Source organism: Trifolium pratense, linkage group LG6 (genome assembly GCF_020283565.1).
Source record: "Trifolium pratense cultivar HEN17-A07 linkage group LG6, ARS_RC_1.1, whole genome shotgun sequence".
Taxonomy (NCBI): domain Eukaryota; kingdom Viridiplantae; phylum Streptophyta; class Magnoliopsida; order Fabales; family Fabaceae; genus Trifolium; species Trifolium pratense.
Window position 1 is genome coordinate 19,409,020 of NC_060064.1, and position 20,990 is coordinate 19,430,009.

At 33.7% G+C, this 20,990-nt stretch overlaps 2 protein-coding genes across 4 annotated transcripts; both read right to left on the reverse strand.

Annotated features, from left to right (window-relative positions):
* Nucleotides 1–6,935: 6,935 nt before the first annotated feature.
* On the reverse strand, nt 6,936–10,883 carry LOC123890479 (serine/threonine-protein kinase STY13-like). Of its 3 annotated transcripts, none has more exons than XM_045940086.1 (8): nt 10,720–10,883; nt 10,488–10,564; nt 10,025–10,229; nt 9,121–9,253; nt 8,766–8,961; nt 8,461–8,585; nt 8,055–8,213; nt 6,936–7,476 (listed from the first exon to the last, which is right to left on the reverse strand). In XM_045940086.1, the coding sequence occupies exons 3-8, from the start codon at nt 10,210–10,212 to the stop codon at nt 7,189–7,191; spliced, it is 1,089 nt and encodes a 362-aa protein (XP_045796042.1). In that variant the 5' UTR covers nt 10,213–10,229; nt 10,488–10,564; nt 10,720–10,883; the 3' UTR covers nt 6,936–7,188. The 3 variants fall into 3 exon arrangements, with proteins under 3 accessions (XP_045796042.1, XP_045796043.1, XP_045796044.1); XM_045940087.1 differs by having other exon boundaries at nt 10,025–10,213; nt 10,720–10,881; XM_045940088.1 differs by having other exon boundaries at nt 6,936–7,483; nt 10,025–10,564; nt 10,720–10,882.
* A 3,596-nt stretch (nt 10,884–14,479) lies between these two features.
* LOC123892442 lies at nt 14,480–20,141 on the reverse strand. Its single transcript, XM_045942223.1, has 9 exons — nt 19,935–20,141; nt 19,771–19,833; nt 19,577–19,632; nt 18,727–18,820; nt 18,524–18,584; nt 16,597–16,678; nt 15,517–15,572; nt 14,948–15,011; nt 14,480–14,861 (listed from the first exon to the last, which is right to left on the reverse strand). The coding sequence occupies exons 1-9, from the start codon at nt 20,073–20,075 to the stop codon at nt 14,798–14,800; spliced, it is 681 nt and encodes a 226-aa protein (XP_045798179.1). The 5' UTR covers nt 20,076–20,141; the 3' UTR covers nt 14,480–14,797.
* Nucleotides 20,142–20,990: the final 849 nt, after the last annotated feature.

Consider the following 20,990-nt stretch of genomic DNA (forward strand, 5'->3'; position numbering starts at 1 on the left):
ATTTTGGTTGGTATAATTTTTTTTTTCCGGTTTTTAATGTTGTTGGGCTTCTATTTAGTACTTAAACCCGAAAATTTCTCATCCCACCTACTCACTTTCTCACCCACCCCTCTGTTTTTCTATTTTTGTCATTAGTCAAAAAATTCGGAACGCGTTTTCCGAATTTTTTTTGCCTTTAAAAACAACTTCGGAATGTGTTTTCCAATTTTTTTTCAAATTTGAACTAAAAAAATTCGGAAAACGCGTTCCGAATTTTTTGACCAAGGGCAAAAATGGAAAAACAGGGGGTGGGAGAGAAAGTGGGTAGGTGGGATGAGAAATTTTCCTTAAACCCCTATATATAACTATCTATTACCTAAATATTTTTTTTTGAAGGCCCCAATTTTTTGAAGTTCTTCAACTGAAGATTCTTTAATTACTCCAAAGAGCATTAAGCACAGTGCATTAAACATAGTGTATGGGGATATTTTCCTGCTAACTTAAGAAATGCATATAAATAAAGTAAAATTGAAAAATAACTTGATCGATTCATTCATGGCTAATGTTACGGTGGACCACCTTTACAAGTGGTCCATCGTGGACAAGTAATCTATCGAATATGAATTTTACGAAATTCACTGTTGGATCGATTCATTATATATGACGTAAACTTGAGGACAACTTTGATATTTAAAGCAAATACTAACCCTATTGGCTATAAATTTGTGGCCTATAGAGTTTTGCCTCATTTGGCTATCTTATCTTTACAGTAAGTAAGTGCGTAAAATTTTCCCTTCATGGGTGATCATGACTCCTCACGTTCGGTTGAAATTCTTCCATTTTACGGTATGATCCGCGGTGCACAATTTTCCTACAAAGTGGTGTCCACAATTCTCACCCTGTAAGGACTAAGCCTAATGGTGTTATAACTTATAAACGATGGAGCCTGGACAAAACGTCTAATTGTTGAGTCCTATTGCCTTCCGACCATGGCTAAGGTCTTTGCAACTATATGATTGACCTCGGTAAACTTGAGAAAGACCTATTGTACTTCAGTCCATGCTCATTTGGCTACCATCTTAATCGTATGTCTTGCCGATTTAATTTGATGTGTATTAATTTATTTTTTTTGAACAAGCCAATATGTATTAATTTTTTTTTAAGTGTAAACAAATGTACCTTGTGATATGGGACTGCTAAGGATCGTCTTGAAAACAGGTAAAGGAACTTGACCCTAACCGCGATCTGCCGGTAGAATCAAAGTTATCAAGAAAAGTGTGACTCTAACCGTGACCTGCTGGTAGAACCAACACTATCAAGTTCTTATCTTAAAGAACAAAGAAAAAGTTCTCACAATAGAAAACTCTCAAATTGATAATATTCAAGTTATGTTTTGAGAAGTACATGAGACCCTTATTTATAGTCTATCCTTACATAGTAGGATTTATTGTCCACTACCATACATTCATCATAGACCTTAGAAAATGAACACTAACATGCTTATAAATTCCCACTAGCAACTATAATGACTTAGTGCACCACTAGGAAGCATCTAGAGAGGCTTGAAAGAAGCTAAAGGTCTGTTTGGTTCGGGGGTTTTGGAGAGGAGGGGAGGGGGGTGCAGGGATATTTTAAATTAATTGTGTTTGGTTCAATTTTTAGGAGGGGAGAGGAGGTGAGCAAAATCCCTCCAAATCCCAATTTTTGCTTCCCCCCAAATTTGGGGGATTTGGAGGAAAGGGGAGGGAAAGAGAAAGATATCATTAAAATTTTAATTATTTTGACATAATTATCCTCATAATTATTTTAAAATGTCAAAATTATTCATTTTAGTTCTAATTTATTTTAAAATGTCCTCATAATAATCCTCCTAATTCCAAAAATGAAAATTGCAATCAAAATAAAGAAAATTGGACTTAATTGTTTTCTAGTTAGCCCAATATTATTAGACTACAAATCAGCTCATGGATTCTTCTTATCATGTGAATTGAACTTCAAGTTGGGCTCAATACATCTTCATCCAAAATATGAATTTAGTTATTTTTAATTATATATAATCAACGCTAGAAGGAGTAAATATGATTTTTATTTTTTCGACATGGGACCCACTTATTCTCCCTTTAATATAAAAATTACTAAAAAATACGAATACTAAAAAATTGTTGAAGTAATAAATTGGCTAAATTGCACTTTTGGCCCCCTAAGTTTCAGAAACTTGCGATTTTGGCCCCTTATGTTTCAAAATAGCACTTTTGGCCCCCTAAATTTCAAAAAGTTGCGATTTTGACCCCTTATGTTTTAAAATAGCATTTTTGGCACCCTAAGTTTCAGAAAGTTGCAATTTTGACCCCCTATGTTTCAAAATAGCACTCTTGACCCCCTATCTTTACCCTTTTTGCAAAAAGTTAATTTTGACCAAGTCAAAATTGATGTGGCATAATAATATATAAACCTGTTAAGCAAAAACTGCAGAGGCAAAATAACATAATTAAAATGACATAACAAGTCAAACTTATTACATATAAGAAATTACATTCAAAATAGAAGTTCGAGACACTTTTCTAAATCAAAATGACATAACAAATCAAGTCATTACATATAAGAAGTCATTACATAATCAAAATAACATAATCAAAATGACATAATAAAAAGCACGAAGGGTTTCCAATTTCCATTGTTTCCTATTTTTGGATTTGGGATTAGGTTTTTTTTTTACGTATAGTGAGAAATCCTTTTGAATAAACGTCACGAAGGATTAGGTTAATTCTTTAGGATTTGAGATTATATGTGTGTTAGTGAAAAAATAAATTTAAAGCACGTGACTTCTTCCTTTTATTTTTTTATTCTTTTAGTTTTTTTAATTATAAGATGACAAAAATATGCTGACGTGGCAGCTGAGTCACTTAAGTGACTTGCCACATCAACTTTGACTCGATCAAAATTGACCTTTTGCAAAAGGGGTAAAGATAAGGGGTCAAAAGTGCTATTTTGAAACATAGGTGGCCAAAATCGCAACTACTGAAACTTAGGGGGCCAAAATTGGTTTTTTTGAAACATAGGGGAACAAAATCGCAACTTTCTGAAACTTAAGGGGCTAGAAGTGCTATTTTGAAACATAAGGGGCCAAAATTGCAAGTTTCTGAAACTTAGGGGGCAAAAAGTGCAATTTAACCTAATAAATTTATTTGAAATGTGTATTATTGTTACTAAATTATTCTTTGTACGTATTAATTGTATTTAATGTTGATTTTTTATATTTTAATATAAATTAGTAGTCTTTGTAAGAGATATATTTGAAAAAGATGTAATAAATGTGTCTAGAAATTTATAGAGAGGATATTATATTTAGAGAAAAACAATTTCATAAAAGGGTCATATATGATTAGGAGTATAGTTTATGCACTCTTCTGTAACATGCATTCAAGGACTTGTTTCGTTAATACAATGATATTTTTTTTTTGTTTGCGTAAATTGAGTATCATCTACGTGCAATTGTAGAAATTAATCTTTTAAGTCTTGTGGGACTCAAACGGGTGACAAACTCTTCCTAAGAGTTTTACCAATTACCACTACTACATGCCAGCATGCCAAAGCCAGAGGTCCAACCCAAAACTTTGGTTAAAAAAAACCTAACATAGTAACAAATTACCATTCAAAAATAAAAGAGTAACTAAACCCTTTTTGAAGAAACTGGTCAAAACCAAATATATTCCATTGATGAAAATGTTGATACAATAATAGGTATACTATACATTCAAAAACCAAATATATTCCATTTAAATAGTAATAATAATAAGTTTGTTTTTAAGCACCGGAGCATCATACAACTTGAAGCCATCAAGTTGCTAATACACGCTGCAACACAAGTAAAAATTAACAAGTGAATGTGAGATTAACAATCTTGGATTTCTAATTTAAATTTAAACATGTATGCATCTTCACATAGTAGGATATAATAAGAATAAAGGAAATAAGAAAAATATAAGTGAATAAATAATTGAAAATTTTATAATTTATTAAAAATTAGTTCAGTAAGTGTAATTTTATTAACATATATAGGGTCATCATATAAATTTTAGCCATTAGCTAAACAAATAGAATAAATAATTGGATACCTAGTAATACTGGGAAACAGATTTACTGCTCTTACAGCAGGACGCTGTAATCAATCTCAGTTGTCCGATCTAAAATTAACTGTTGAGATTATTTTAATATAAAAAACACAATTTTCAATCTTACCCAACCAATCTGATATCAACGGTCTAGATCGAAAATTGCATATATCTTTGTTGATATTTTACTATAGGCAATCTATATCCGGTAGTATAGGTTTAATTGAAATTGCAAAATAGACCCCGAAGATATTAAGCATTGTGAAAAGCTATTAGCAGAGCTTCCACAATTGCTACAAGACATGTATGAACCATTAAGAATGAAGGGCTATTCATCCCGCTGCTTGAACTTTGTGTTGTGTTGGAACTATCATCGAAACTTGATCTTCTTCTCTTTAGAATTCTCCTTTTCTTAAAGTTTTTCCCGTCGAACAAGAACGGTTCCAATCCTCCCGTTTTTCTCTGACCCGCTGTTTCAAATAGCGTTTTATTGTCCGTTGCCACCCTGAGCCACAAAGGAGGCTCACCGTTGCAATTTCAATCGCTTTTTATATTATTTTATATTTATTACCTAATATAACCGTTAAGTTTATCGAAAACTTTGAACAATATCAACTAGTTTATTTATTATCGAAACTAAATTTATCCTCTATCAGCTAACTTATTTGTCGTCAACTCATTTTTATCGTATCAAAACGCATGTTAAAGTTACGTTAATTTGATTATGTAATGCACTTTATTAATGTTTACTAATGAATTCGACAACTAATCACGTAATAATTAGTAAAGATATTGTACCTTTGGCAATTCATGCCGATATGGAAATTGAAGGGCAAGTGAATTCCGCAACCTTCAGGAATATGTGCAAAAGCGGTACCATTGATATTAGGGAGTTTACCGGCAGCATCGAGAATACAATGGCAAGCATCGACGGTATCTTTATGATTACTCATGATCATGTTTCTAACGTTCAAAGCTTCGAAACAACAATCTTTTGGTACACAAGTTCCACCATTTATTGAATACTCTCTGCATGCATCAAAAGCACGTTTCAAATCACAACAAGTAAGTGCCGTAGATCGCAATGGTGCACACATTAATGCTATGCATATTATGAGTGCAATGTTATTGTATTTCATAACCTTTGAGCTAGCCATCATTTACAATTAAAAAATTATTAAGATCTTGAAGGGATGATGATGGCTAGCAAATTTAATTGAAAATTGGTATGCAATGAATCAATTAATTAAAGATGTTTATGGATATTTTGATGTTATTTTGATGTCTTTTGTAGTTGTTGTTTTGGTTCATGAAAATCGGTAAACCATAGATATTGATGGTCAATATGATTCATTAGGTGTTTCTTTTGTCTATATTTTGAGGTGTGACAAATATGCTATAGAGATCATGCCTTCACATCTGGTATCCCAAATTAACCATGGTGCTGTCATACCATAATAAGACTATTTCAAAAATATATGTGTGTGTAATACTAAGTTTTGATGAAACTTTTTTATTTAATTTTCTTTTATTTAAACAATTATACTTTATAGAGGTGAGATAGGTAGTTCAATTGGTTTAAATTAAGCGTTAAAAGTGTTAAGGTATAAAAGGATACAAGTTCCGGTAAAGGACATAAATACTAATGATTAATTAATGATTTTGGCCGATTAAAAAACAATTTTATTTATAATTTTATTATTTTTTAATTATCTAATCATTGCATATTTTTTTTCTGACAATGACGCTTAATTCATTTCATTAATAAAATAGTTCTCAATATAACGAGGAATCGACTCGAAAATACGCCAACTTTTCATAGAGTTATTAGGATTCAACATATTCGCTCGTCGTTTTACAAATTTGACCTCAAAGGATTCAACAATAATAATGACTTAATGTGGAAAAATAGCATACTAAACTAAGATATTCTGTTTTGCACTAAGATATTCTCTCGGAAACCAGAGTTAATAAAAGAATGGCATGTTTTGCACTATTATAGGGATTCGACTCCTTAAACGGACTGGAAAACAATTTACAATATCATCCTCCAGCCATAGAACTCAGGTATCCTATCATAATATTCTGTTTTTTAGATGAAATCCTATCATAATATTCTTGATAAAATGCTACGAGAACTCAAATATAGCACTCACTTAATAAAATATAGAATAATCAATAAATAAAATATGAAGTATAAGTGACCAAGTTGCCACAAAAGGACAAGATAATAAGATAAGATTAGAAATTAAAAGTGGTGAATATAAATTTGGAGTGTCACTATTTGCAACAACAAAATAATAGTGAAATCTGAGAACAAAAGGTTAAATCTGACCTTAGGTATCAAGACCGCACTATTGTCCAAAAAAGATGCATATTTTGTCTTGATGTTTCTTTTCTTTTTGTCTTTGATTATTCTTTTCAAAAGATAACGTGGATAATTAGAAGCCACGACTTTTACAACAAAAAAATAGAAGCCACAAAAATAGAAGCCAAATTTTGTTTGTCAATATTTCTTTTAATTGCTAAAGGAATATGCTAACATTCTATTAGCAATTGAGCATAACATTAACAATGGGACCAAGTTTACTCAATTGAAAAATTATGTAAACAAGGAACTGAAAGTCTGAAACTAACTATATAAAGATAAAAACCATCTAATACCCCGTGAGCATGACTCGGTTGGTAGAGACGTTGTAATATATAGGGACTGAGATTCGAATCCACCGAATGCAGCAGTAGCGCAATATACGTTGCTGTCATTTTTTAACTAATGAAACCAATCAAGCATAAGCTAACCTTTCAATACCCTTTGCATACACCAACTTTACAACGAATTACTCGACACATTAAAAATAACATTTAATTCTCGACACATGAAATGCTAAACCAATGTGTTCCTTTACAACAAGTTCAATTAGATAGTGTAATGTAAACAATCCTTTTTGTTTTACCTTGCTTTTTCAAAAAGTCTATAAACAACATTCTATTCTTTTGTGGAAATTGTTACAACTTTCTGCTTAGAGGTTACTCAATGAATGTACTAAAATTTATATACTGTAGCAAAATGGAATGGTAAACGGTTTAGCACTTACTGTTAGTTTTTTATCCTTTTTGAAGTAAACAACTGGCGAAGAAAAGCAAACTTTCCTTTGTTCCGGGCAGAAAACTCAGTAATGGTCCCATTACTCGTTGTTGCCGCCTCAGGCTCATTGTCGGGTTCTGGCAAGGGAGGAGATACTGGTGAGAGTGTGAAGAGAAACGCGTTGAGCATTCGGATGATCTGACTAAAGCTTGGTCTCATGTTCGGATCTTCAACCCAGCATGATTGTATGATAAAAGCAAGATCAGGTGATATATCATCTGGAATTTTTGGCCTCTCTTGCTGCAATCTCAAATGCAAACCATTTCATGATTAACAAATAGAAACATTCTAATAACATCCAAAAAAACAGCTTTGAAAGTGTGCATACTAATATATTAAATTTAATCCTTCAACATGTATAACATGATTAAGGTAAGTGTTGGGTCTGATTCATGGTTAATCTTGTAAACTAAACAATAGTAGTATTTAAACGCAAGTTTCAAGCTAGACTTGGTAGGGAGGACCACGGTTCGATCCCCCGCAATTGCGATCAGGAGGGGGCTGGAACCAATCGATGCCAGAACTGACCCCCAAACCGGATTGAGCGGTCAAGTGGGCCGGATACTGGTGGTGAAAACCCAAAAAATAAACACAAGTTGCAAAGTATAACCCTAATCTTGATTTATAGAAAGGCACTGCAGCTACTCTGCAGTCAGAGACGTAGGCAAAATTGTATCAACATTAAGGTAATAAGGTCTATTACAACTACCTTAGATCATGGTAGAGAAATTTGTATCAACATTTCTAACTTATAGCAAAAATATAACCAGCTGACTGATGACTGATGAATAAGCAATCGGTAATTTCGAATTGAATACCTTGAAGGCAGCAGCATAAGCAGCCTGTAAATTAGACATTCCTTCAAAAGGCATCCGATTTGTTAGTAGCTCCCACAAAACAATTCCGAAGCTATACACATCAACCTTGTTGTTATAGTGCTTTTTCTCTCCTTGACGCAATGTTACAGTACTGTACAACTGCAAAAACATGAACTGTCAATAGAAATTCTACAGATACAAAGTATTGTCAAGAAATCTAAAATTCATTTTTAATGCAAAGAAGTCAGTGGCCTAGAGTGTCCTAAATTTGTATTGCATAAATTACAGGATACAAGAATTTACTAATGATACATTATAAAGTGCGATCATCATTGAACCCTCCGGAGCACATTTTTCGATAGTTGTCAATGAAAAATTAAAATCGCGTTCCAAAAAGACGGCATACCTCTGGTGCCATCCATCGGTATGTTCCTGTTTCTGCAGTCATCATTTCGGTCACCGATTCTTCTCTTGCAAGACCAAAATCTGCAAGTTTTACAGACTTCTGATTTGCTGTAAGCAACAGATTGTCTGCATTGTGACAGTTTCAAAAACATATCACTTATTAAGTTTAGAACTCCTCGGTATATACCTTAAATTAATATTCTACCATTAATGCAAAAAGCTAATGCCATGAAATCAATAACAAAACATTTACATAAAATTTATCTCGTGTTCATAATAAATTTCTACTACATATCATAGGAATACCAGGTTTTAGATCTCTATGGATGATCCCGTTAGCATGAAGCCAATCCATCGCTCGAGCAATATCAAGGGCAAAGTTTATAGCCACGTGAATGTCTAATGGATTAGGACGGATACTCGTCAAGTATTTTCGCAGTGACATCCCAGGTAATAGCTCTGTAACTATCACCATTAGAGGATCCTTACATGCTCCGATAAACTGCAAAATAATAACCAGAAGAAAATAAAAATCAACTTAATGATATCATTATCTTCTATCAGAGGAAACCAACAATCACATGCTAGCACAAAGGACAATACAGTGAATACACTATAGCATACTTCACATAGATACATATGCTTTGATGGCATTTACTACCTTTACAAGATTGTCATGGTGGACACGAGACATCATATTAACTTCCCGTGCAAAACGATTTTCAAGCGAAGCTCTTTCTTCTGAGGTGCTCCCACGCTGCAGAACTTTGATAGCAACAATTTGATCTACATATCTGGTAAATCATTAAGTCAGTTATAATCAATCAACAGCATATAAATGACCTTATTATTGTAGAACCAAGACATGTCAAATCAGTAGAAAACAGAAACCCCACACTCAAATAGTGAAACTTGGGACATCTTTTTTTTGTTTTTAACCCTTTGGATCTCAGGGTAAAAAGGGCCCTAGTAAGGTAAGTAAAGTCTGGCCAAGGATAACCAAGACATTGGATTCAAGTGGTTAATGAGCTCCCCCTAAGACGAATCGTTCGGGAGAACCCGAGTTCGATTCGTGGTAAGAACAATTCTTGGTCAGGCTTTACTTACCTCGCGGCTGAACTCTGGATTACCGGAGCCCATTTCCCTTGGGAACCAAAGGGTTAACGCCAAAAAAAGTCTGGCCAAGGATTGTTCCAGCCAAGACTCAAACTCGGGTTTTCTCGAACTATTTGTCCTTAGCTAGAGCTCATTAACCACTTAAGCTCATGCCCCTTGGTTGAAATTTGTGACATCTAGTTATTCACGTCTTGAACAAACAACCACTCACTCACACAGTCATTACACAACACAACAACAAAACAGAACCAATTTTTAACTGAAATATTAACCATAATAACAAACATTGACTTCTAATTTAGCATTCATCCAAAACACCAAAATAGAGAAATTTCTCTAACTAATGAGGCAAATATTAACATCATTATGAAAACTATATTATATAAAAATATTCCCATAAAAAAAAAATCCAAAATATGATATCATACATCCAAGGCTTTACCACTAACCTTCCTTGATAAACTTTTCCATGAGCTCCTTCACCAATTTTGGAACCAATAAAGAGCAATTTAGGGTCAACTAGAAGATTCTCATCAATTGTAAACTGTGTAGTACTTGTTAATGACCCATTTGTCCCCAACACTGATTTTTCACATTCCCTCTCTTCCACTTCAATGTTCCTGTTTCTGAAACTCATTCTGCAACAACCTTAAACTATACCCCAATTCCTCATTTCAATTGTTACCCACAAAATTTTTTGACAAAACAAAAACAAAACTTGTTTTCTACAAATGAAACCCCAAAAGCATCTTAGAGCTATAACTTGTTCAAAATTCAAACTTTACCAACCAAAGACAATAATAATAAATAAATAAATAAAATAAAAACGCAAACTTTATTATTAATAAATATTATTACATCATCATAGATAAACATTAAAATAATCCATAATAAATTTCTTCTTTCTCCTACCCTGAAAAGTAGCTTGCATATGTCCCTTGTTTCAAACTCTTCAGTTACAAGCACAAAGACCTTTCGGTGCAGTTCATCTAAAGAAACAAAACAATAATATTATAAAATATTAAAAAATAAAAAAAGTATCTTACTAAAGAATATTAATTAATAAATATATAAATAAATAAATAAATTTCCTAGAAATTTGGCAGTTGAAAAATGAAAAAAAAAAAAAAAAAAAAATACAAACCATAGAGTTAGTTACATAAGTTTCTTGAAGGTGATGAATTTGTAACATAGAAGAGATGAAATTTGAAGAATAAATTTGGATGGAGAAGATTGATTGAAGAAGAAAAAGAAGATATTCTATGGAGTATAATATAATGTTCTTTTATGTTATGGGTGCGTGCGTGTGGACTAATAATGGTAATGTGCGTGAGGGAAAAAAAGAAAAAGAAAAAGAAAAAAGAAAGTGAAAGCGAATGAAAAGGAGACACGTGGAGAACATTGAAAAAAGAAAAGAGATGGTTTTTGGCGGACGCGGCAGCCTCAGATATTGGGTTTGGGTTTTTGTTTGGTTGATGTTTTTGGATATGTATGATTTGATTTTGGGGCACTATGTACGGACATGTATCACCGTTTTCTCTCTCTTCTCTTTCTATTTTTCCTCGTGACAAATATGTAGTAAATTATTATTTTTTATATAATAAATTAATAATAAATAATTATAATTATATTGAAATAATACATATAATTTTTACCCAAAATATGATTTTGGTATTTCAACATCAAGTCCACAATATTGCATTTTTTAGATATTGTCTGCTTTGCCTTTTGGTGGCTGCTGAGGTTTTGATGGTTATCGTCGGTGGCTGAGGTAGTGATGTGATGTAGGGTGGCTCATCGTCTGTGTTTTGATGGTGTTTGTGGCTCATCAGCTACTGATGATGTTGTTTTCTTCATCTTCTTAAGGGTGGTATGTAAATCTCCAAGAACCTCTTCTTTTTTGGGTTGAGGTTCGGTTTTAGTGGATGTTGGTGTTAAGAGGGGTGGTGGTGTGAAGGAAGTGGTGGCTGTGACGGTTCTGAGATGGAGGTGATGTGGGGGTGTTGTGGCGAGGTGTTGACATGGAGGTGTTGGATATGCGCCGCTGGTGTGTGGTTGATGTTGTGTCTAATTAATTGGCTTTCTTCGATACGTGATTTTCTTAGCGGTTAAAAATCTGTTGAGATTTGTAGGATTCTTTTTTGAGTCTCAGATGGTGTTTCCAAACCTGCTGAGATTTGCAAGTTTCTTTGTATCTGGTATGTTGGAACAAAATTGGTTCTAAAGCCCCGAATTTTAAATCTATAAGTTTTGATGATAACAATAAGTATTAAATGAACAATCGGAAGCACTAACATTTTAAACTAGTGTGCATATTTATTATAAGTAAATTCTGATAACCTTAAGTTCTAAAGAAAACAAACATGCTCTGAGAAAGGATTCAGAAGCAAGGATGATCTGAGAGACCTTTGGCTCTGAAGCAATAGTACTTCAGAAGCTAGAAGTCTTCAGAATGTTTAGTTCTCTGTGCAATGATAAGTTGCTTTCATGACAGTCAAATTCAGAGAACGTTGGAGCCAAGTTAAAAGGATCTTACTTGGATATGGTATAAGGAATTCAAAATGGATAATCAAGCTTATCAACCTTATTCCAATGATGGTTGAGCGTTGAGTCAAACTGTGAAAGTTTCTCTGTTTAGTATAAACACTTCATGGAGTGACAAAGTAGAGGAAATTCACTATCACTTTGGTATGACATGTTGTTTTCATCTTCAGACTGCTCAGTCAAACTTAGCTGGCTACCTGATCCTTGCACAACGATCATCTTCACATGGAGCGTACTACTTGACTATATAAACAACACTCCAATTGAAAAGATCCTTTGACGAATACATTATCTATCCTTTGAACACTCACTTCGATATTACAAGCACTTAACCTCTGAACCTTTGAATCTCATTCATATCAAAAATACTTTGAAGTCTGTATCTACTCATTGTATTTTAGCTCTAAGGTTTCATTAGTGCTTTGTATTATCACAACAAACTTTATTTATTCTTAAGTTTGAGAAGTCTCTTGTTGTGTGCTTGAGCATTGTGTAGAAGTCTCTTGTTGTGTGCTTGAGCATTTGTAATCTTGTCTGATTATAGTGGAAATCCCTTGGAAGTGCAAAGGGACTGGACTACTCTCGATTTGTGAGAGGAACCAGGATAAAATTGCTTGTGTCTTTTCTCTCTCTCTCTGATCTCTTTAATATTGTGTTTGTCTTGTGTTATCCGCTGCTATCTTGAACAAAGCTTAAACTTCGAAAAAAATTTAGTTTACCTCAAAACACAATTCAACCCCCCTTCTTGTGTTTTCACACCTTCATGGTAGACCGCTTCCGCATTGGTGTTGACTGTTTGGAGATGAACTGCGAGCTGTGACTTATTTGCCTAAATTTTCACTCTACCATTGCTCCATCAATTTTTGGATTCTGATGGGCCGTTCACTTTTGATTCGAGACTATAGGTCTCCATCAACCTGTTGTTCTTGAATACATGCATATGCCTTTTTTCAATGAGTTGTACGGGCTGGGTAAAAAGCCGCCCAAAAATTAGAGATTTGGGCGGTTTATAATGGGTCGCGGGTTAGCGGGTTGAAAAATTCGGTTTAGACTGTGTTGTTACGGGTGAGTTCGTGTAGAGAAAATTGAACCGACGATACCCGAAATTCGCCCGCATGAGTAAATCAAAACGCCGAATCTAAGCTCTTCTCACGTCTCCTCTTCACACTTTCTCACTTCACCTCAAACCCACGGAGACTAAAACATTTTGAAACCCAAAACTTGATCAGTTTTCATCTTGTTTGTTTAACTTCATTGACATCAAAGGTTATATTTTAATTTTATTTGAGATTTTAATTTTTTTTTTCTTACTTTTTACGTCGATTTAGGGTTTTTAAGACTTTCCTTTTGTGTTTGTTTCATAATTCTCTCATGTCTGGTTCCATATTTTCTGGATATAATATCCAAATTTTAGGTTTGTTATTGTTTTTATTTTATTTTATTTTATTTTATTTTATTATGTCTAACTGCTTCAAACCGCCCGACAACCCGCTTAAACCGCAAACTCAAACCCGTAAAAACCGTTCTTCGTTTTACGGGTGCATTGGGCCTTATTTTTCAACTCTGCGGTTTAGACCGTGTGACAACTTTGGGCCTGAATCGCCTATATCCGCCCACTGTCCACCCTTACTGGCAACAATTTTCCTTTCAATATCAACTGACATGCTATCTGCTAGAAAATCAGCATTCATCTTATTTTTCAACTTACTCTTGATAAATTTCATTGCTAAAAAAGATCTATCAGTTGTTGCTAGAAAAATCGGAAGAGACATGATAAGACGGAGTAAATTTCAGACTTTTTAGTTATAACTAAGCATGAGCATAGTTCTTGAATAGTTGTTAAATTCTTCAATTCTTAGAACGCTAACAAATATAGTAGAAGTTGTCATTTCTTCAACTTCAATTCTTGGAGTGTTACATGTTCAAATGTAGGAATTACATTTCTTCATCTCTTTCATTCTAATAAACTTTTCCTCTTGAAACAATGTCAATTTTTCTAATCTTCATCATTTTTTTTATGCGATGGTGACAAGTTCAATAAATCAATACCAACACAATCAAGAAATCAAGGAAATACACAGCAACACAATCAACAACAATAAGAAATAATATTGAGAATCTTGTCTAAGAAGATAGAAACTGGGAGACGATAGAGAGAGACTCTAACCAACCGGCAAACGCAATGCGAGATCTTCGGAGAGACGAGTGAGATGTGGTCATCAATTTACATAAATAACAGTTTCTACAGTAATGATTTGCAGTGAATCACTTAGGCTGAGTTAAAATCCTCTCCATTTTCTATTATTTCCATTTTCTCCACACTTGGCCGGCAGTCCATAACCATCTCAAGACGAGCAAAATTCAATAATGAAATTAAGTTCAATGATAAAAGAGTTTAAACTTAATATGCTATGTTTTGATTTGTTTTTGTATAGCCTTTCAAGCATTTTTAACCTAATACAATGTTACAAATCCAGCCTTCCATATGAATTGTAATATATTGAATATCAACATTTTCTGTTACTTACAACACATCCCTTGTCCTTGATAAAATCAACCCACTCCATTTCACGCCCACCTCCATCAAGAAAAGAAACGACTGGTTCTTAGTTGTGTATGCATAATGCAAGAACAACTTCCCACTTCCAACTGACCTTGTTAATGACATTAGGTAAGCATCATTCAACTTTTGCTATCTCTCCAACAGGGATGCTGCTTTCTACAACCGTTTCCCTTACGAATCTGGATATTCAAGACCAAGAAATTATGGTTGTTAATAGACCAACAAAAAAGTTGTTTTCTACAACCTTGAACAAAGAATAAAATACCTTTCCAATTTGTCACGCGAAGATTGCAATGTATAGATTGAGAGGATGAAAGACAGCAAGAGCCCTGGATATATCCAATGGACATTATTAATAAACAGTAGCAACAAAAATGTATTCTATAGGTAAAATGCAACTTAGTTCATTTAGAATGTGATCAAGCCTCCTTGCTTTGAAATATAATGTTTCAAGTAATTTCAATCAATATCTAAAATCACCTTAAAATCATATCAGTCAAATTAATAGTAAAAACAAAGTTGTGCTGCAGGTATATCTGTAATCACCAAACTGATGTGTCCGGGCCAGACGTTGAATATATTGAAATTTAAGCAGTTTATTTAAAAGAATAAGATATAGAATGGTGGTGAGTGATAATTTTTCATGGTTTGCTTTAGAAGCGCCTTTACAAAACATAAAACAAATGAGTTATCAAAACACCCACTCGTCCATGAAAGCTAACACTAAAAGCTAACATATTGCAAGAACAAAATGAAAGCTAACAAGATACCAAGCTAACAAGATACCCTATCTTTATAAGTATATCAATAAAAGTAAGAATGATATTTATTTACCTGAACCAAACAGAACAAAAAATCCTGAAGTTACATCTATCTCGGAATGTTCCTTCCTGAAATATTTCAGAATGCATACTTAGCAATTTTTCTACAAGCTATAATATACAAAGTTTAAATGAGAATGCTGAATATCTATAGCGTATCATTCAAAGTTCAAATGCTAATAGTTAAAGAAAGTTCATACATCCATCACTAACTGATCCAAAACATTTGAGTGTGTGATAATTCTGATGCTTAAAAAGCACTCCAATTTTAGGAACTGAGAATGTTATTAAGGTCTTCAGGAAAAGTGTTGTTGAAAATTTAGATGCATTTAGAGCCTACATGTAAATAAATGGAAGACAATTGACAGTATCATCAAGATTTGTACATTGCAAACCAAAAGTAAAGAACAAAAGATATGATGTGTAGTGACAGTAACTGTGCCACAAGAACTACCCCTTACTTTCCAACATGTTTGCTAAGACATTAAGAAAAAAGGTTTTAAGATGTTATTTTGACTTGTGGAAAATGTTAACTGATTTTGCAAAAAAAATGCTGACCACTACTCTTTAAGATTTGACCAGAACTCATGTACTAGTGCATCGTAACGCAAAAACAACAATGAAAACCTTTTCCAATGAGGTTTCCGCCTACTCAAACAATACCGGTGTTCTTATCATAAATCACGTCTAAGGACAAACAAATTATATCTAAATATTCTTAATGAGTTTCCTATTAGGTTTCTTTGGTCTCTCTTTATATTTAACTAGTGAAACATCTTTAATCTATTATACCCTCCTTAATGATAAGTCCTCTCCACATATGTCCAAACCATCTAAGGAGACTCTACCACTCTAATACTTTCACTCCTAAATTCCTAATCCTATCTTGTCTTGCATATTCACAGGTCGATCACAGCATTACGGTCATGTACTAGTGTAACACAACTCAAATAAAAATCCAGTTGAATAACACTACTGGCAAAACAAGATTGCAAATATAATCAAAAGTCTGGGCATTATAATCCCCACCAAATGGCAGATGCTTCATAGCAATAAATTGAGTTCAAAATAAATAAAATCAAATAACACCAACCATGTGTATCGGGCAAGTATATGTTTTGGCCAATGCTGAGCATCCCAAAAGTGTTTACGGATATCAGGATGAACTTCAACATCTGTAAATCCAACACAAATGTTTTAGAACAATAAAAGCTTAAAAATAAAAGTATGTTATAATAGCATAGCTTAGGTAAATACTACCTAAAGTTTCTCTTAAATGTATATGACTAATGGTATATTGGTATTTACCAAAGTCTAAGGTATTGACTTATTTGTAATTCATTAAATGAACACAAATTTAGGAGAAAATGAACAATAAAAATAAAATGTTGATAAATTTCAAATAAACCTTAGGAACATTAAATAAAAAAGCTTTAAGATCCACAAGCAGTATACAAGCACAGATTTTGACATTTCCAGCACATATCAGGAGAACATCGGCAGAATGTCATTGAAGATAGAATCTAAATTTCAACAGAAATTTACTTAAAGATAATGTAGCTCAGTTGCACACACCAAAAATGTTCTACTGAATATTAACCTATGTTGACAATCGTGCAGCTTTCACGGAGTGGGGTGAATAGCTCAACAAGTTTGTGTTAATGGTTTATGGAGTTGGAGATCCTGGGTTCAAATCCGGACAAAGGAGAAAAAAAACTCTAACCCAACAAATAATTACTAACATTGTCCGTTTCAAAAAAAAAATCGCACAGTTTTCACACACGATCATGAAACGACGGCAAGGTGCCGGGATTTCCCCTGGTGTGGGGCATCCACGAATCTAACTTCGGAGTTTCGGTTGAATTGAAAAACTCCGCTATAATAAACAAAATGTCTCTTATTTGTTTTCATCGGCTAATGGGCTCTTGTTATTAACCAGAACAAGACTTGGCTTATACATTTTGCGAAGGAAAAACAAAGCTAGCAATTCTAGGGCCAAAAAGGGGAGCTCCACTGCAACACAATCAGCTGGATAACTGCGTTCAAGAGGTGCAGCTCACAGCCGGGAATTGCGTCTAAATCGCAGGTTAGAATCTGCCTTTAAGCTTTGCTTGCAAAATCTCCATATATACCTTTTTTAACGGTTATGTTTATTTTTTTAAGGGTTTATTGGTCATTTTGTATTATTTTAAGTGACCTATTTAATTCTTCTTCATGAGCGTGAGCCTGTTCTGCTACTGTTTTTCTGCAAAGCACTGTTTCTCCTTTTTCTTCGGCGTGCCAACAGACATGCCCTACATTTCTACTTCTGTGTGTCAAGCCCACTGTTCTTCTCTGTTCTATTGGTTTCCTTTACTGCTGTTCTTCTCTATTCATTTGTGATTTTGATAACTTTTAGAACTTTAATTAGTAGTTAAGTTATATCGGGTTTTGATTTTTAATGTAAATGAAAATAGCAAAAGTTAATTATAATTACTAAGATTACCCCTTTTATTTTTTGTATTTTGCTATATTTGAGTATTTACATATCCTGTTCGAATTTATGTTTAGTTTGTATATTGAATTTAGTCTTTGCAATAGCGGCTATCCCGCTATCTGTTATACCTCTATAGCTGTTTCGGAGTCCGGCTGCTATCCGATATTAACAACATAGATATTAACTCCAATGGAGACTTCAAAACCTGTATACCAACAAAATAAAGGAACAGAAGAAAACAGGGCTTTAAAACGCAAACACTGTCCTAACCCCTTTCCTCGCAAAAGGTCTCCTAGTCTTCCTCTGATCCTGCAATGTCCCTTTCCCTCTCAGCTCATACCATGTATCCTCTACTAATACTGTAACAGGCCTTCTCTACTGATAGGCACATCATTTTGATTAATTCCTCTCCTATAAACATAGGTCGGTGGCCCATCACTCACATGCAAAAGCTAATAATAATATTGTTGCAGCATGTCATTACCCAGTAAAGAGTACATAAAGAACTTAATTACATTTTTATAAATTGAGAAGAACAACGTACAGTGATGTGGCATATCAACAACTTTTGCAGTAACACCAAGCAAATCACTTCCTGAATATTTCTGCACGACATAAAAATTCCAGTTAATCCCTTTCCAAATGTCTATTTTACTGTTTAGCACTTACTAACTCATATAATCCAGTGCAATAATTGGCTGAATTGCACTACTAGAAGTAAATGACCTATCTTTAACATGTCATTACCAGTTCTATATCAATCATTGGAACCTCTGTACTTTTCCGATTTACCACTAGAAGCCATGGGATATAAAACTTCTCCCTTCCAACTTGAAATGATCTGCATATACATTTATTTAAAATAAAAAATCATAACCAAAATTTCTTCTTCAATTTAAGAGAAGAGACAAGAAAGTCACAAAAAATCAGAAAACAACAAAATTCTCCCCCATATTGCATAATTTGGTACAACAGCCGAAAATTTCATTTCATCGATTAGTTATTCCTTTAATTTCCTACTATGAGCATTCCATTTTTACCGACACGTCTCACCAATCCACACTACAAGGAAAACACCATCTCTTACTAGCAAATCACTCAACTAATTAATTAAGAAGCTCTACAGCCTCTGATTTGACACACATTTTCACCATACTTTATTTTATCTATTTTTCCATCCTAATTACAGTCCAATCGAAAACCCAAACAGTCAATCGACATTCATAAGTTAGAACTATAACAAAACATTCATTTATAGAGAACCACAGCAAACACAGTCTTAGACGACCTAGTACATATCCACAGTATATAGATCCTTAATTAGAATCTCAAGTTGATGCATCTGAATCAAATACCTTTTTTTATCAAACTACTACTTTTTTTTGTTTGTTGTAAACTGGGTATTCTCCGTGCGCAACTGCAGAGACTAACCCCTCGGGTCTTATGGGACCCAAATGGGTGGCAAACTCTCCCAAAGAGTTTTAACTACTACTTCTTGCTTAGTGCATTTTGAACGAAAACAATTTTCAGTTTAATTAAAATGAAAATTAATATAAATCAAGCAAATTCAAACATTTTATTGAAACAAATTTCTCACAATTTATACGGATCAGCTCCAGTGTAACCAGTTGGCTTAGGTATAGGTATCAAAACCTGCAAAATCCAATTCAAATAGAAAATTAATTAAAATCACAATAATTATACAACAAAAAATAAATAAAATTAGATAAATTAAGAAATAAGAAATAACAAAAACAAAACCCTAATTTGACAAAACTAGAAGACGCGCACCTCACGATTCACTGCGAAGATGGGACAATGGCGACCAATGAGATCCTGCCACACGGTTCTCGACTGCAATTTGAAAGAAAAGATAGATGAAACGGTGTCGTATGAGAATGAAGAGAACAAGAGAGTATTGTAGAATAGCGAAAAAAATGATTGAAGAGACGAACGGAGTGGTATTGACCCATGCGGCTCATAGGGACTATGTCACCGGGTTTGTAAGCGATAGAGATCGAAAGTAGTGACGAAAATAGAAGTAGTAGTAGTAGCGACGGTGGCGAAAGAAGCGGTTTGACGGTGGTTGTAGCCATAGCTGACTAATAGAAGCTACCAATTGAACTATGAACTCAGAAGATTCGGTTCCGAAGTTGAGTTCTGTGTCGTATTATTGTTCATTCTGCGTCGTTTTGGAGTGTGATGTTCTCTATGTTTGTTGGGCCTTTGAATTGGGCCTAGCTATGACCAGCACATAGAATTTTTCGTTGTATAAAAACTTCGGAATACATTTTCCGAAATTATTCTAGTTCAAATTTGGAAAAAGTAATTGACATAAAAATTGTAGTAATTTAAATAAGGTACCATGTTTTCGTCGACATAAGGCACCTAGCTAGCTTATTTTTCTACAAATTAAAGCAAAATGTGTATGAATGTAGAAGTATGGCGTAGTATCATAAGGTAACCTAGCCATGTAATAAATATTTTGAGGCCCTCAAAAATGGAGGCTCACATCATAGAGCTGGTTGCACTTCTCAAAGACCGGCCTTGGTATGATGTATTTATCGACTTTGCTAATAATTACTCCATCCGTTCAATTTTATAAGAGCCAGTTTGACTAAATGATACTATTCACTTATCTTGTTTTGACCATATATTTTTTAATAGTATATAGATTTAAATAAGATCTTGTTTGATTTGTTTTGATGAGTATTTTCAAAATATCAAGTTTTTATAATTTTTACTAATAGATAATTAAATATATTAGTAATCAAAATTGTGCGTTGGCATATATATGCAGTAGTCAAAGTAGTTCTTATATTTTGGGACGGAGGGAGTAATCTCCATCGAAGATCCTGATTGATCATTTAGTAGAGTCTTCCCTCTCAATCACTTTTTATTCATCCACAAGACTCCAACCCGATAACTTATTTAAAAGATCCAAATCCAAATTTAGTTCTATTGGACCATTGGTAAAAGATTATTTTTTCCAATTAAAACAACTAAAAAAT

Coding starts and splice junctions, on each gene's coding strand:
- LOC123890479 (XM_045940086.1), bottom strand. CDS start 10,212: ATGAGTTTCAGAAACAGGAACATTGAAGTGGAAGAGAGGGAATGTGAA. Junction 8,214..8,460: donor ACCGATGGATGGCACCAGAG/GTATGCCGTCTT, acceptor ATGTTTTTGCAG/TTGTACAGTACTGTAACATT. Junction 7,477..8,054: donor CTTATGCTGCTGCCTTCAAG/GTATTCAATTCG, acceptor TTGAGATTGCAG/CAAGAGAGGCCAAAAATTCC.
- LOC123892442 (XM_045942223.1), bottom strand. CDS start 20,075: ATGGCTACAACCACCGTCAAACCGCTTCTTTCGCCACCGTCGCTACTA. Junction 19,633..19,770: donor TCTTCGCAGTGAATCGTGAG/GTGCGCGTCTTC, acceptor TGGATTTTGCAG/GTTTTGATACCTATACCTAA. Junction 15,012..15,516: donor TTTTGTTCTGTTTGGTTCAG/GTAAATAAATAT, acceptor GGATATATCCAG/GGCTCTTGCTGTCTTTCATC.